Consider the following 16,844-nt stretch of genomic DNA (forward strand, 5'->3'; position numbering starts at 1 on the left):
GCACCCAGGGGACGGGAAATGAGGCTGGAGGAAAAGGGCTGGTGTTTTCCCTCAAACTCTGTTCAGGATTGGGACCCCTTTGTATTAGGTTGTGTAACGTAGAAACATGACAAACGCTAACCTCGGACATCCTTCAGCATGTCGCTCTTGCCTCATATTCCTGAGCTACTGAAACTCAATGGATAACAACAAGAATAAAGACGACGACTGGATTTACCCCAATCAGCAGATGCAGGATCAGTTTCGTGTGAAGAAAAGAGACAGTTCTACCAGTGAGTTTGCTGGGGCCACTCAGCAGCAAGGAGACCAAGTGAAACACATTTCCTTTCTTCACAGTCCTCAGAGCCACGCACAGCTGTATAGTTAACAGAGCAGCACTTTCATCTTGCAGGCAAAGGGCTAGATCCTTAGCTGGTGTATATCAATGTGGCGACACTGATTTACATCAGCTGAGGAACTGATCCCAACAATCCACACAGGGGTGGCTGCTCCTATGCTCCAAGCTACGTGGCAACTTTCCAGTACAGGGCTCTGCATCAACGCCATCAGCACCCCTGCAAAGTCCTGCGTGTCTTGGAAGAAGGCCAGCAGCCACAGGCAAGGGCTGCTCATTAGGGTATGAAGCCACAAGGTGCTGGACACAAGCCCACATGTTCAAAGGTATTTAGGCTTCGCTCCCTCAGAGCCCTGCTGATCAAACCTTTGCTGAGCACATGGTCCGCTAAGGAGGGGCAAGGAGACCCTCTTCCACTTTAATTTACAGCCCCTGTTGGGCAAAAAGGTTGACCCGATGGACAACAGACAAGTCCAGCTGGGTCAATAAAACACAGCCCTCTGGGACAGCGCAATGCTTATAACACAAGCAGTCTGTTCCCACATGGGGCTCGTTACTAGAGCCAAACAAATGCCAGCAACTCTGCACTTTTTCTTTCTTTCATAAAGAAAAAACAAACAAGAAAAGCTTGGAAGCCCAGTGAGAAGCTAAATTTTAACAGGTCTGAATTTAATCCCCCAGTTGGCCTGCTTGATTCCATCGACCTTACAGGTTTGAATTTCCTTTAATAAGGGACTTTGTACTGCAGACACCCAGGCAAACTCAACTGCCTCATGTCCCCAGCTCCCAACGCCTGTGCCAAGCTAATGCTGGGCCTGATCAAAAGAGCGGCTGCTGGTAATGTAGAGCCTCAGGTACCCCATGCAGTGGGAAGTTCTCTCGCGCCGAAGGACACATGAGAGCAGAGACCCAGCGAACTCTAGCGCTGAGCGAACCATGAAATTCAACACTCTTATCCCAACCCTGGAAAAAAAAAAAAAAGGGAAAGGAAGAAAGAGAGGGCGCTCCTGCTGCTGGCTTCGTGCTGCTAAATTATTTACTTCCCGAATGAGAAGGTGGCTCAGATACACTTAATGCTTTAAGGAGTAAATGCAAAGTAAAAAGCAAACAAAAGGGAACATTCTAAACTCAGATTGTCGGGTCATTTGTTTTCTCATCTTTAAAAGGAGCTTTAAGGTTGAAGAGAAGCAATTTAGTGGTTGGAGCAGGAGACAGAGGCAGGACTCCTGGGTTCCAGCTGGGCTACGGGCTTTAGCAGTGTGACCTTCCTGTGTCAAATGAGGATCATCGTACTTACCTCCCTTCCAGCGGGATGAGTGGTTTGGTTAGTTAATGCTCCTGGAGCATGCTGAGACATGAAAGACACCGCATGCTTGTTAATAATATCACTTTGATTCTAATCATTCTTCCTGGCTTTCTCTGAATGCTAACAAGCTAGCACTGCTCCGCTGTGGTTTTTATCCTGTCCACACTGGGAGGCTGTATGGCTTGTTACAACAGATGGGTTGTGCTCAGTTATCAAAAGAGCAAGACATTATCAGGGCCGGTGAGAGGAACCTCTCACTTTTCTTAGAGGGAAGCTGGCATAGGAAAGCCTAGTCCACTGACGTTTCAGAAGATGTCAGCACCCAAATGAGTGGCCATTTTTTCAAAGGAGCTCAGTTGAAACTCTGGCCCTCTGGGTTTGTCCAGGTTCACATGGGAAGTCTATGACACAGACAGGAAGTGAGGCCAGCTCAGCTGAGTCCCAATCCAATGCCTTCTCCCCAAGGCCATCCCTCGCCTCTGCCCTACAGCTCAGTGGGGATCCCAAGAAGCTAGCCAGGGGAGCAGCGGAGACATGCCCATTGAAGGGGCGGCAGGGGAGGCTGACCAAACTAGCCCAGGTGAGGAGACACTCCTGTTCTAGTCTCTGAACACCTGGGGAAAGCCAGGTATGTAAGTATAAAGTGCCTTGAAGGCAGCTTCCCCCTGCAGGAGCAGTGTTTCCTCAGCACATCAATGACCCTGGCAGAGATGCAGGGGTCATATTTCCCACGGCTGGAATGTTATTGCACTGCTTCTCCTGTTTACTAGACACAGGAGGGTTTTCCTCAGCACCAGGCAGGGTTCCCCTTGCCCCACTCTGCTTCTTCCTCATTCATTTCTCTTTCCCAACCACGCTTCTCTTTTCTGGGGGCTTTTTTTGGGGTGGAGGGCGGGGAACTGAGGTTATCTTCCTCTGGCTGCGGAGGATTCAGAGCATCTTCTAGTCCACTGCTGTGACCGTGTTCAATACCGGCCGGCGGAGGCTGGAGCGGAGCAGGAGGGACAGAGGCAGCAGAAGTGCAGTGTGGGTAGGCTGTGTGGACAAGGAGCCCTGCCAGCCCCCTCTGTACACAGACACTTCCCAGGCTCTCCTCAGGGGGTAGAGGCCACCTTCTTGGAGCCTGGAACCATGCCATTAACATGATACTTGCACATTAAGGGCCAGATCCTCAGCTAGTGTAGACTGACATGGCTCCAACAGTGGATTTATGCTGATTTACAACAGCTGAAGGTCTGGCTCTAATTTTCTAGGGTCAAATCGCTAGGCCTCTTTGACAGAGACATTCAAAGCCATCTTCCAGGAAGTGGTGGATGTGCATACCACTAGCTGTACAGGGGAGAGGGTCTTCGGGCAGTCTGTGGTTAGCTCAGACTCTCATCTCTTTTAGGCATAAAAATCTGCTGAAGGGACTTGCACCAACCAAAAAAGGCAGCATGCCGAATCTACCGGTACCCGCTGACTGCTTGCAAAATGGCAGGACAGGTTCATAGCGGTTAGAGAAAATGAAGACTTACCAAATAGCATCTTAATTAGACTGCTAGCTATTTGGGGCAGGGACAGGTTTTTTTTGTTCTGTGTCTGTACAGCACCTAGCACCTGGTCCATGACAATGGCTCCTAGACATTACTGCAATATAAATTAGAATAATAGAATCCAGCCGCCTGCTGGAGTAGAATGCTCTGCATTGAAAAAGGATAGATGACATTTCAAACAGGTCCTATCCTTGAGCAGCTTTCAGGAATGTTTTGGTTCATTACTGGAACAGAATTGTGTAGCAGGTTCCTATATATAAGGGACAGGATCAAGATTCCTTGCAGAAGCTGTCGTTAGCAGGCTAACAAAACGCGACTGAGATAGGGCAGCAGGGAGAACTGACAGCTCCTGTACCTTTCCAAAAGTGCTTGATTGGGTGAGGCCACTGGAGTGGAAAGCACTGTTGCTTTCACTCACCAGCCGGGAAGGATATTTCACGGATGATTTCATTGCTCACTCATCGTGCAGAGATAAGGCAGTTCCTGCAAAGCGGAGAAGGATTTCTCACAATGCTCTTGGGAAACCCAGTGCACAAGGAATGTTTAATGCCACCCGTAGCCCAACACTAAATCCCACCGTGCTGACCTAGGCAGGCCAGAAAGTTTGGATCGAGGTCAAAGAGAAGTATGCAGATTTGTTCTTCCATTCTGAATACAAAAGGAACTGTCAGACATGACAACATGAGACAGGCCGCCCCAGATCTACCTGCCCTGGCTTGTGTGTGGGTACCACCCAGCTGCTCTCCAAAATACCAGCATATCCGGGACATGCTAGATCGCTGCACAGCATTGCTACTCCCAGTATCTGTGCTTCACCAGAGAAAGTAAGATGTTTGCCTGAGTAATGAACCTACTAGGAGTCATCAGAGGGGACTGAACTCAGAAACCTCAACAAGAAAAGCAAAAGCCTCTACCACTTGAGCTAACAGAATAACTGCTTTATTGCTTAATAATTTATCCTTGCTGAAGCCAGCTGTCTAGAGACGTGTGATCTCTCTCTCTCTCTCTCATTCACACACACACTCACACCCACCCACCCCCTTATCTATTCACAAAATTACCCAAAAGGTGTAATTTTACACAAATTTAATTAAACCAGTTCAACTTTGTGTGTGGACTCTCCTAAACTGATTTAAAGCTGCTGTACAATAGTTTAGTTTGCCTTGGTAAATATACAGGCGTCAGCTCATGCAGTAGAAGAATGTCTACACAGGGTTTTGCTCTGTTTCAGCTAAATCGAGTTGAGCTGGGCTCCTCTCAGCCTGGCTGTTTTATGGGAAACGACGCTGTTAAGTGGAGGAGAATTAAGAGGCAAATCAGTCTGGCAAGAATGCCGACTCAATCCCCGGCAGCAGAAGGTGTGCCTAGCCTGTGCAGCAACCTGGGAAATTAACAACTCTCCAGGCTTTGCTTTCTGCTCATCTTTTCGGTCAACTGAGATAAACATTCTTTGATTCAACCCTTTAGAGACAATGCTCCCACATGCAGCCCTCTCCGAGGAAAACGGAAGAGATTCATCAAGGGAGATGCTAGGGAACAAGTGGTGGGCTGTGCCACGTGATGTGCATGGGCTGTCATAAGAATTATTATTCCGTGACGGGGCTACGTTTCGAGTGGTTCCATCGTTGAGCCCGAACGACAGTTTTGTGTACTGTATGCACATATCAAAACCGCATGGCATTTGTGTGAGCGCACCCCCTGCACCCGTCGAGCAGATTCACAAGGTTCACACTCACCGGCTATGGCTCATGGCAATGAGGGGTGTCCCCAGCCAGACAGCAAACAGCACTGTTGGATCCCCAAAGGATTCCACACTGGCTTCCCCTAGCTGGGCGGGCAACCTCATTATATCCCCTTCCCCGCTACACATGGCTGCGCCCATCATGTCTAGGATGTGGATCCTCGAAGATGGGAGGGAAGCAGAGGAAGCAGTTTAAAGCAGGAGCAGTCGCATGTCTTTGGGGCCTGCCTAGAGATATGGGAGATCCAGCAAGGAGAAGGTGGAAAGGAACCGTTGGAAGAAGCCATGGGGACTGTCCGAAGGTCTCATTTAAATCAATGGGAAGGGACAGCAGGATCCAGGCCCTAATAGAGTTGTGTGGGCAACGGGGGGCCGAGGTGTTGTAGGGTGTTATCCCAGAGTCCTTTGCAGAGGGGTGAGGGGTGCACGGCAGGCTGCAGCAGTGGGCAAAAGGCAAGGCAGGCAGGAGAGAGGATATCAGTGCAGAGCTCAGCGAGAGCAGCTGGAAGGTAAACAGCACTTTTCAACCGCACCGGATGATTTAAGAGAGAATAAAATCAGCCCAGTCTGGTTCAATTCCCATTGATAATGTCCATGTACAATTAGAGCCAATTAGGGAGAGGCAGAGAATGACAAGTGTTTGACCAGAAGGTGGGGGTGGAGGGTCAAAACAGCAATCAAATTTCCCAACCACCAAATGCAATTAAGAAGTATTACTTACCCAGCTTGCCCAGGAGGGCCAGTACATAAATGGCAAAAGCCAGGAGCGCAAGCATCTTTCTCCCCAGCATGCAGTCCACCGGGAACAAGAGATCCTCCTGCCCAAGTTTCAGGCTCCGGGAAGTGGCCTCAATGTACTTCACCATGATTATGGTTTTCCTGGTCATCCTGGTGGTGGCTCTGCAAGGCACAGCTCCCCGGGAGAATTATTTCCCTTACAAGGTGCCTCTGGATCCCCAGAGTTTCCTGGAGCTCTCGTGGAATGTCAGCTACCCGGAGCAGGTGGTGCATTTCCAGCTCTTGGTCAAGGAGCCGAAATTTGGGCTGCTCTTCGGGATGTCGGACAGGGGCGAGTTTGAGAACGCGGACCTGGCTGTGCTCTGGAGCGACGGGCACAGCTCCTATTTTGGGGTAAGTTGCTTGCACAGTGCCGAGGTTCCAAGCTCGGCTGCCTGTCCAGGAGTCCCGTCCTGGGGTAGTTTTTGCTCTGTAGTGGGAAAGGATTGAACTGTACCTAGATCTCAGAGGAGTCCATGGGACTGTGGGCTGTGTGAGACCTTCAGGTTTGGTCTGTACGTTTAGCTGTGGGTGATTAACATGTGCTTGGAGGTTTATTCCAAAGGGATACAGGGCTCAGATACCACAGTGATGAGTATGGTATAGGATCTGAAACAGAACAGAATTGACTAGTTAGACTATCAGAGGAGCTAATAACTGCTCTCATTCCTTGACCCCAGTGTCGTTAGTATATTTATTTCCAAAGCACTGTAACAGGAGGCTATATATATGCGGCAGCTACAACGTGCACACATGCATGATGCATCAACAACTTGGTTCGCTTGTGCACTTCTGTCAGTCACATTAAAAATTAACCACAACTCCAGTTAATGACATCGAGAAAGTGCAAAAGTGATCATCCAGAAGGTCTGCTCTGCCAGCCTCAACCAGTCAGATTTGAAGCTGTAGCAAAGATCAACAGGACTTTGGAAAATACACTTTGACTGCCCGCTGCCAGGAGCACAGTACTAGAAGAAATCAAACATGCAAATGCATTTTGGGTGGACAAAAATGCCGAATGCTAGACAGGCAGCTGGGGAGCTAATTTCTGATTTTGCAGTTTGATTTTGATATTGCAAATTATCATCTTTTGCGACACGATCAGTTTGTGTTACTTTTTAATCTTTCTTTACAATAGGCATGTATCTGAAACAACAAATCACATGAACCATCCCCAGGCCTTTGGGATGGGCTCACTGTAAATTTGTTTGAAGGTAGAAAGCAATCCAGCCTTTTTCTGATCCATTTGAAATTCCCAACTGTCAGTAATGTAATCTACAATATAACAGAAGGATGAAAAGGAGGGCTTGGGACACTATTATCTGTGCTAGTTTTGTCACTAATTACCAGCTAATCACCAGTATGAGAAGACCTGAATGCTACAGGATTGCAAAGCACCGAGTTAAAAAAAAAGAACATTTCTAGTATGGTTTTCACATGTTCATTGTAAGATGTACAGGGCTCAGTTCAAAAGCAGTCAGTGTTCTGACCTTTAGTCCCATTTTGGTGCTTAGTAGCATCCTTTAACTACTGCATGGAGACTTATAGAAATCTGTACACTATCATCTCTCTCCCCGGCTGTCTTTCTTCTGGTTGTGTTTGTCAGATGCTAAAAGATCCAAATTTGCGTAACCTTTCCACATGCTACAAGATTAATTTGCACAATGCGTTTCTGTGAAAACAAATGTCACGCTTGATTCCTCCCCCCACCTAAGGACAATATGTTCAAGGTTACAATTCTACACTTGAAGCTGAAATGATGCCAGAGTGTCTATTCCTTTTTATTTCTCAGACAAAAATAAAATGAAATTACATCAGTGGCTACTCCAATGGAGTATGTGCAATGAGATATTTCCCAGTCTCTTCCTGCACCCAGTAAGTGAAAGAGACCTACTGGAGATGGGAAAGACATACTCAGTAACCCAGTTCAGACTCCCAGAACTAGTGCAAGTTTTAGGCCCTGCTCCTATACATCTTTAAACCCAGGATTGCTTATTAGGCCAGTTTTGACACCCATATGTAATGCTCAGCAAAACCTTACTCTTGGAGTAGCCCTGCTGAGTTCATTGGCACTAATTGTAGAACAGGGTCTGGCTGCAGATGATTAAGGTCTACGAATGTGAAGAGCGGTTTGCCGGGTCATCCCCACAGTCCTCCAAGGACAGGTTGTGTCTGACCTTAAGCCACTAGCAGCTGGTCTATGATAAAAGTCTTTGGGGGAAAAAAATGTTTCTGCACAGACAGGTGCAACATCTTCTTAAATCCCTGCAGGATTTTCCTACCGCTGGGCTGCTGGTCAGAAATCCAGTCCTTTGTTTAAAGGAACATGGACGTTGTTGACATAAAAAGTTAGATACTTTTCGAAAGTTACTAACATCAGTTGTGCCTAGTAAACACCACCACCACATACCAAACGATACATCCTGCCGCCCTACAAATCGTTCTGTGCAGTACAAATTCTGGGTCAGATTTACTCCTACTGTCACTCTGCTGATCTACGTACCCCTGGTGAAATGCCCCTGATCGAGATATTATTTACTTGTATCGAAGCAGCGTCTAGGAGCCCTAGTCATGGACCAGGACCCCGGACTGCCAGGTCCTGTACACACACAGCAAAAAGACAGTCCGACTAAGACTGAATAACACTGGCAAAGCATCGTGTCCTAACTGGCTATAAGGATTTTTTTTCCCTCCTCCGCAGGATGCGTGGAGTGACGAGAAAGGGCAGCTTCACATGGATTCCCAGCAGAACTACCAGCTTCTCAAAGCACACAGAACCCCCGAGGGACTCTACCTGGTCTTCAAGAGAGCCTTCAACACCTGTGATCCAAAGGACTACCTTATAGAGGTACTGCAGCGCCTAGCCATGGGCAGAGGCGAAGTGCCAGGGCAATATTTCTCCTGTTCACAGGATGGGCTGGACTCTGAGCGTTGTGCCATCCAGGTGGATAGTGTCATTGGGATCACGTATCACTGAGAACTCAGGACTGATCTGATAACAAACAGGTAAAATCCTGGCCCTACTGAAGTCAATAGAAAAAATCCCGTTGGCTTCACCAGGGCCAGGATTTCACCCAGTGTGCGCTCTGGTGATGTTTAAATACTTGTGGTCTAGTGGTTAGAGTTCTGGGTCAAAAGTCAGCATGACTAGTGCTCTGGATTGAAAGCTAGGGCAGATGGGCTTCTGATCCTGCTTACATTGGTGTAAATTAGGAGTAACTCCATTGAAATCAGTGAGTTATACTAGTGTAAAACGGGTGTGAAATCAGAATCAGGCCCCTGCCTGTGGCAGTGACTTGCTATGTGACCACAGATGTGTTGTCTCTCACCCCCCTGTGATTCATTTGTAAAACAGAGATACTGCTTACACCGTGGGAGGTAGAAAGGGTTAATTCACCAGTGAGGAAGAGAGCCTTGGATGAAAGGGGTTTGCTTTGGCTCAAAGGAGCTAGGTATGCGCAAACTATTATTGTCAGACTTTGCATTTTTGCCCTTGTAGTGTGGAGATCCTTGCATTTTCCATGACTGTTCATGAGTTAATGGTCTGACTCTCCTGGAAGGCCTCAGAGGCACGAGAGTACGTCTCGAATCCAGAGTCTGACTATCGTTAGGGAAGCCGGCAAAACCTTCCTTGGCAAAAAAAGCCTTTCTACCAATGGCACTCGCAATGCTGACATCCTTTCTACCCTTAATCCCCTCCAAACAAGCAGGAAATTAAGAAAATCTTAAAAAAAAAATCCCAAGCAAACCAACAACCCTACCCCAAGCAAAGTTTGGAACCCAAAAAGGGAGAAAAATGCCAGAGTCTCCATGAAGACCAGTAGGGCCTTTGCTATGGCTACCGAGTGTATGGGGAAGGTGCTCAAATACCCTGGTGACGAAGGGCAGTATAAAGATGATTAGATTAGATAGAGAACGCTCTACCTTTTCACCCACAATTCAACTGATTTCTCCCCCCTCCACCAAAACAAGTAACTGAAAATCAATGGTTCATTGGTACGATGCCCAGTGTTCCCATCTGTGGGGGTCTACTTCCCACATGTTATTTGTAAGAGAACATTAGACATTCATCCCTTTGAAAAGGAAGAGCTTAAAAAAATGTTTACACAATCCACGTACAACTCTTTATAAATCTCCATAAAATATTGAGTTTATCCGGTTCCTACCATCCGCTCCCATTAAGTACATTAGCTCTATTGAAATACGTCTTCTGCATCGCTCCACATCACAGTGTGGAGCCAGGTATTATGCGAGTTGCAAAGAGGTGTTGTTGGAAGGACGACAAGGAGGAGGATTTTGAGCTGAAGTACAGTCACAAAAAGCTTTTCCAATGAAATGTGTCTGGTTTGGGGTTCATTGAACTTCTGTGAAATGGCAGAATTTTTGGAAAAAATGTCCAACTCTGGATGTCTGGGAGGGATAGGTGTTGTGTCATCAAGAGGGAGTATGGTTCAGTAGAGCAGTGGTTCTCAACCAGGGGTCCGTGGCCCCCTGAGGGGCCACCAAGCAGGGCCAGGGTTAGACTCGCTGGGCCCAGGGCAGAAAGCCAAAGCCCCACCACATGGGCCTGAAACCCCTGGGGCTGCAGCTGAAGCCTGAGCAATGTAGCTTCACGGGGGCCCCTGTGGTGTGGGGCGCCAGGCAATTGCCCTGCTTGCTACCCCTTAATGCCGACCCCGGCTTTTATATGCAGAAAACCAGTTCTTAGGCACAAGTGGGCCATGGAGTTTTTATAGCATGTTGGGGGTGGGGGGCTCAGAAAGAAACAGGTTGAGAACCCCTGCAGTAGAGTGAGTCGAGGACTAAGAGCGGGAATAGATTTTGGTTTCACAGCAGGACAAAGATTTTAGTGACTGTGTGTGTGTGTGTGTGTGTGTGTGTGTGTGTGTGTGTGAGAGAGAGAGAGAGAGAGAGAACTTGTGTGAAATGAATCTGTGAAAAAATGTGCACAGATTTTTGGGTGGGGTGTGTGTGTGTGTAAAAATTTTTTTTCATACTTATTCCCAGCTCTGCGACCAATCCAAAGCCCACTGAAATCAACAGGAGTCTTTCCACCGACTACAACAGTCTCTGGATCAGACCCTCTGCCAGCAACGTTGTCTCTCTCTGTGTGTGCCTATGTGCAAAAGAGTGAGAGTGCCCCTTGTTTATGAAGGGGGAGCAGTATATTTCACTGTTAATGTATATGTATGAATTTATTAGGTCTAGAAATGAGCTGGAATTGTCATGAGCTTATACTCTGAAGAAAGCAATTTAAACCATCTAAATTAGTAGGGAACAGCCTCTGATCAGGGATTAATCAATCAGCCAGATCCCCCTAAATCTGTTGTGTCATTCTAAGCAGCACCCTGCACAATATGGCAGTGACACAGACACAAACTAATAGTGGGCTCTCAAATTTGCCGAGCCTGGAGAGGTAGCATCACCCTGCCTGACTCACCCCAGCTCTCAGGGCACTAAAAACTACTCGGGCAGTGCCGAGCTCTCCTGCTCTGTGGGTATCCCCGGCTATGCCAGCGTCCTTGGTCTCTCATTTCAGGATGGTACCGTGCACCTTATCTATGGGATCCTTGAGAAACCCGTCCGTTCTCTCCAGGCAATCAACATCTCTGCCATCCACAGGGGGGTGCAGAGGGTGCAGCTGCTGAAGCCAAACATCAGCGTCCCGGAACTGCCCAGGGACATGAAGACCATGGAGGTCAGAGCCCCCGACGTGGTCATTCCCAGCCAGGAGACCACATACTGGTGCTATATGGTGGAGCTTCCGGACAGCTTCCCGAGACATCACATTGTCATGGTAAGAAGGAGGAGCGTTTTTCTGAAGGAGAACGGGGATGTTTTCCTTATAGCTAATCCGTTAAAGCTCAGGAAAGTTGTCTCCATTCCCTTAGCCTCTGGTGAAGGTGTTCCTCTGTTCTTTCATTCGTCGGCCAGCAGCCCGGATAAACAGTGCTCTCTGTGCTCCAAACCCAATCCTTGAGGTCCTCCTCTTTCTCAAGGCTGCACCTTCCAGAGGTATCAGCCACATGGCAGCTTCCCCACGGCTTGGTATCCCCACAGCCAGCCTCCCTCCATGACCTCTCTCCGAATGGCAATGCCCACTAGGGTTCCCCTGGTTACTGGCTGCAGAAGCCAAAGATCAAAGGCTTCTCAGCAGGGTGGCAGGAGGAGGGAACTTTGAGGACGGGAGCACTGCTCTTCTCTCCTGAGTCCTCACGATAGGCACACAGCAATCGCTTGTATGGAAAAGGAAAGTGCACGATATATTTTTAGTTTCTTGTCATATGATGTAGCATTTGGAAACACATTCCACCTGGATACAGTTTTCTTCACTTCCAGTCTTCAACCATTGTATATCATTGCTGGACATTGTTGAACAGCTTCCACATTCTGCATCAGAGGTGGCTGCATTTCAGTGGTGGGTGAAGCAAGACATCTATATCATCGATATCTCTATCTAGACATATGTACTTTGTAAAGTGTTTCGAGATATTGTATGTGGATACTATATAGAAACAGAGATAGTATGGTGATAGGAACTTTAGATAATTGTACGGTCATTATCAGCCATTATTAATACTTGTGCCTTCTTCTCGGATCCCCCTTTTGTAGTACGAGCCGGTGATCACGGCAGGCAATGAAGCTATAGTCCATCATATGGAAGTCTTCCAGTGTGCTGCAGAATTTGACAGCTTTCCCCATTACAATGGGCCCTGTGACTCCAAGATGAAGCCGGACCGACTGAACTACTGCAGACATGTGCTTGCAGCGTGGGCCATGGGAGCTCAGGTGTGCAAACGAGAGCAGTGGCTGCTGCACTGACTCTCCCATTCATTTCAGCTGCTTTTCTTTTGACCCCTCTTCCATTTGTCTCACTTTCGTTCATATCAGAGGTGAATCAGAACCAAGCCCTGGGATCTGAACACCCCTAACATTTCATGGTACTCAAAATCTGGATCTCAGGTTTGGGGTTTGGGCTCATTCTTGTTTAATATTCCCTCCCCCGTAGACCTCGGGCATAGGCAGGATCCTTAGCTGGTACCACTGAAGGAACCAGTTTGTACCAGCTGAGGGTCCTTCCCATACGCATGCAGGATAAGAACGCCCTTCCAGAGTGGCAGACACCTAGCCGTTCACACAGTCGTTTGGGATGAGACACAGTTGTGGGCCAGAGAATGATCTCCCGCTTGCACACTTTCCTCTCCAGCTTTTTCTGCCTGGCTCCATGTATCAGCTGCACACAACCCCCTCACATTCTCTCCTCCTCCTGCTTACAGGCCTTCTACTATCCAGAAGAGGCAGGACTTGCCTTTGGTGGTCCGGGCTCCTCCAAATATTTACGGCTTGAGATTCACTACCACAACCCTCTGGTGTTCAAAGGTAAGCAAGCCTTCAGGGGCCTATGGATATGGGCCAGAGACTCACGTACATGCCAGGCTCTTAAGCACGGCCTGACCCAGGGGTGGGGTGGGGGGAAATCTATAAAATCTCTTTAGCTAATTGCTCCCCAGGCACCAATACACTGCGGCCACGGAGCCAGAACACTCCCAGGCTGTCCTGTTGGTAGGGCAGGCGGCATGACTTCCTGCCCTCCCAGACTCATTCACTGGCAAGGAAAACCACGTTTCCCTGAAGGACTGGCTGCCTATACCTGCACCGCCCGCCCCCCAGCCCAGCGCCGGGAGAGGGGTGCCGGCCTGCAGCCCAGACATCATTGCTTTAAGTAGAGGCAGCTGAGGCATGGCAGGGGAACATGTCACGGAAAGCAGCTCCTACCCAGACCCCTTCCGGGCCTCAACCCAGCAGAGCACCCGAGCGAGGCTGCCAGTGGGATGTGAGGAAAGCAAGCCCTCACTTTTACAACCTACTAGCAAGAGTCTGCTGGGTTCTGCCGTCTCTGCTCATGTCAGCACAGGGCCCTGTACTTTTAACCCAGCTGAGGCCAAGAAATACTGGAGACCTCATGCAAAAGGCCCTGCCCGTGAGACTTCCAGCATTGTTTACAGATAGGAGAGGTTTGGTCTGGATCCCAGTCTCCCCAGCCTTGCCTGGCTTGGCTTGTGCTCTGCCTCGTACGAGTCCCTGCACGCAGTCTGGCACTGCTCTGGTTCAGGGCTGCAGTAGCCAGGGGTGGGTGCAAAGGGACCTTGCGGATCTGGACTCAGAAGCCTTGGCAGAGCTGTGGAGATTCTGCCTTCACCATGCCTGGCTCAAAGCAAAGGTATTAATCCCTCAGATTGGAATGTTTCTATCTGCACCTTTCTTCATAGTCTTTCCAAGCAGAACATGAAGCCAATAACATTGGAGCTTGCAGGCAGCTATTTGCCTAACTAAACATAATAAAAATCAGGACAGAGAGAAAGAAATTCTGCACAGAAGCAAGATTGCAGACCAACCTGTTAAGTGTGAAGAGGTCGTTTTGGAGTGGTCTACCTGAAATAGCTCCTAGCTAGACCAGCCTCAGTATAAACAGATATCCTGGCTTGGAATAAATAACAATAGCATAAATGGTTAATACTGGGCTTAAAGGGTTAATACTTACGTGCACTTTCAGGTGAGGATCTAAAATCTAAAAATGCTCAGACAATTAATTTAGCCTCCCAAGCCCCCCACGCCCACGAGGCAGGTCAGCATTATTATCCCCAGTTCACAGATAGGGAAACCAAGGCACAGAGCGGGTAAATGACTTGACCAAAATGTCACACAGTGGCAGAAATAGACCCTAGGAGTAATGATTACTAGCCCTGGACAAGGCAACCTCAGAATTAGGCTACACATTCTTTGCCCCTTACTCTAGGGTATTTAGAGGGACCTCTGACCATGGTATCTGAGCTCATTGGCTCTGTAAGGTAGGGCAGTGCTGTTACCCCCATTATACAGCTGGGGAACTGATGTGCAGAGAGGTTAAGGGACTTACCCAAGGTCACACAGGAAGCCCATGGCCAAGCAAGGACTTGAGCCCAGGTCCCTCAAATCTGAGGCTAATGCTATAACTACTAGACCATCCTTCCTGCCTGTGGGGAGTGAAAACATCTTCCTTTCCCAGGTATGCAAACTCGTGGTCTTCCCACCACTGCTCTCAAACATTGGGGCTGAATTTCGTTACCGCGGGAGAAGTTTGGGTGGGAGTGGGATGGGGGAGACATTTTCCAAGTGAATAAATAGCATTTCTGGTTTGATACCTTTGACAGTCGACACATTTTTTAAAAACTCCGCTAAATTACCAGATTTCTCCATTTACATTAAATCAACTCACTTCATGAATATCCCAGAGTATTTTTAGGAGGCTAGAGCATATGTACTGCAGATCAATCACATCACATTCCGAGACTCGAGAAGCAACACGTCTATAAATATACAGCTCGCTCCTTTCATTATTTTAACCGCTTTTCCCTTTTAATCAATAACATTGCCCCATTTAGTCTGATCTGTTTGATGAATCCAACCCAAAGCCAGATACTCATAGATAAGTATGAGCCCTCTCGGCCCTAGCTAACCCGGCCTCTCCCTTTACAGCCCATACCTGAAAAACGTGCCCGGAGGTCAGGGAGGGGAACCATTGGTGCTAACTTTGTTTTTGCTGTTAAGAGAACCCAGGAGTCCGATGAAGTGAGCTGTAGCTCACGAAAGCTTATGCTCAAATAAATTTGTTAGTCTCTAAGGTGCCACAAGGCCTCCTTTTCTTTTTGTGGATACAGACTAACACGGCTGCTACTCTGAAACCCAGGAGTCCTGACTCCCATGCTCTTGCTCTAATCACCAGTTGACCGTGTGTCACAGAGACAGTGGCATTGTCTCCAGCCTCATCAGAGCTGCTTCATCTACAGCCGCACTGTTCTCTACCCTTCTAGTAGCAACGTAAATAGGATGCATAATGTAGCTGATTCCACTTGAGCCATACAGTGGGGCTTTAACCCTGATCTGAAAGCGTGAGCTTCAACTACTTGCACTAGAGGTCGAAGTCTTTTAGCTGGAAGCAGTCATCATCATCAAATCCTACCTCCCTCATGCAGCCCAGTCACCAGAGGGTGGGTTACACCCATATCACTCCCAGATGGGCTGGAGATTTGTCGCACTTCTACCCACACAACTGCCATCATGGCTGCAATGTCCGCTTTTTATTCCCATTGTTGGGGAGAGAGAGTCTTCATTGGGGAAGGGCTCCGTGCTCCCTTTCGGACAAACCCTCCCGAGAAAGGCTCCCGAAGCAATTGTCTGTATTTTCAACCATTCCTCCGAAAGGTCTGGACAGAGCCCCCTTCTGTGCCTGTCGACCCAGCTGGCAAATCAGCAAGCAGGATTGTGTCATGCCTAGTCTGTGTCCCTCCACTCTTTGGGGTGAAGGCCTGCTCTACACGTGAAACATTTGCTGGTATAGCAACGTCATAAGAACGGCCATATTGTGTCAGACCAAAGGTCCATCTAGCCCAGTATCTGACCGTGGCCAATGCCAGGTGACCCAGAGGGAATGAGAAGAACAGGGAATCATCAAGTGATCCATCCCCAGTCGCTCATTCTCAGCTTCTGGCAAACAGAGGCTAGGGATACCATCTCTGCCCATGCTGGCTAATAGCCATTGGTGGACCTATCCTCCACGAATTTATCTAGTTCTTTTTTGAACTTGGCCTTCACAACATCCTCTGGCAAAGAGTTCCACAGGTTAACTGTGTGTTGTGTGAAGAAATACTTTCCTTTCGTTTGTTTTAGACCTGCTGCCTATTAATTTCATTCGGTGACTCCTAGTTCTGTGTTATGTACTTCCTTATGTACTTTCTCCACACCAGTCATGATTTTATAGACCTTAATCATATCCCCCCTTAGTCATGTCTTTTCTAAAATGAAAAGTCCTAGTCTTATTAATTTCTCCTTATACGGAAGCCGTTCCATACCCCTGATCATTTTTGTTGCCCTTTTCTGAACCTTTTCCAACTCCAGTAATGTCGCTCAGGGATGTGATTTTTTTAATGACGGGCCTATACCAGCAAACCCCCCAGTGTAGACACCGTTATGTCAGTAAAAAGTCCTTTCACTAGTATAGTTTATTTTGTTTGGAGAACTGTTTAAATTATACTGGCAAAAGCCTCTTTTCCGGCATAAGCTGAATCCCCACTAGGAGGTTTTACTGGTAGAGCTCTACCTGCAAAGCTTTTC

The 16,844-nt window shown here is 48.0% G+C and overlaps 1 protein-coding gene across 1 annotated transcript in view; it reads left to right on the forward strand.

Annotated features, from left to right (window-relative positions):
• The first annotated feature begins 5,705 nt into the window (after positions 1 to 5,705).
• The window catches only part of DBH (dopamine beta-hydroxylase), a 30,963-nt gene continuing 19,824 nt past the window's right edge, over positions 5,706 to 16,844 (forward strand). Inside the window, exons 1-5 of the mRNA XM_077836254.1 lie at positions 5,706 to 6,047; positions 8,395 to 8,541; positions 11,233 to 11,490; positions 12,306 to 12,482; positions 12,971 to 13,073. Of these exons, the coding sequence (XP_077692380.1) occupies positions 5,706 to 6,047; positions 8,395 to 8,541; positions 11,233 to 11,490; positions 12,306 to 12,482; positions 12,971 to 13,073 (1,027 nt within the window). The remainder of the gene's footprint in view (positions 6,048 to 8,394; positions 8,542 to 11,232; positions 11,491 to 12,305; positions 12,483 to 12,970; positions 13,074 to 16,844) is intronic.

Source organism: Eretmochelys imbricata, chromosome 16 (assembly GCF_965152235.1).
Source record: "Eretmochelys imbricata isolate rEreImb1 chromosome 16, rEreImb1.hap1, whole genome shotgun sequence".
NCBI classification, from domain to species: Eukaryota; Metazoa; Chordata; order Testudines; family Cheloniidae; genus Eretmochelys; species Eretmochelys imbricata.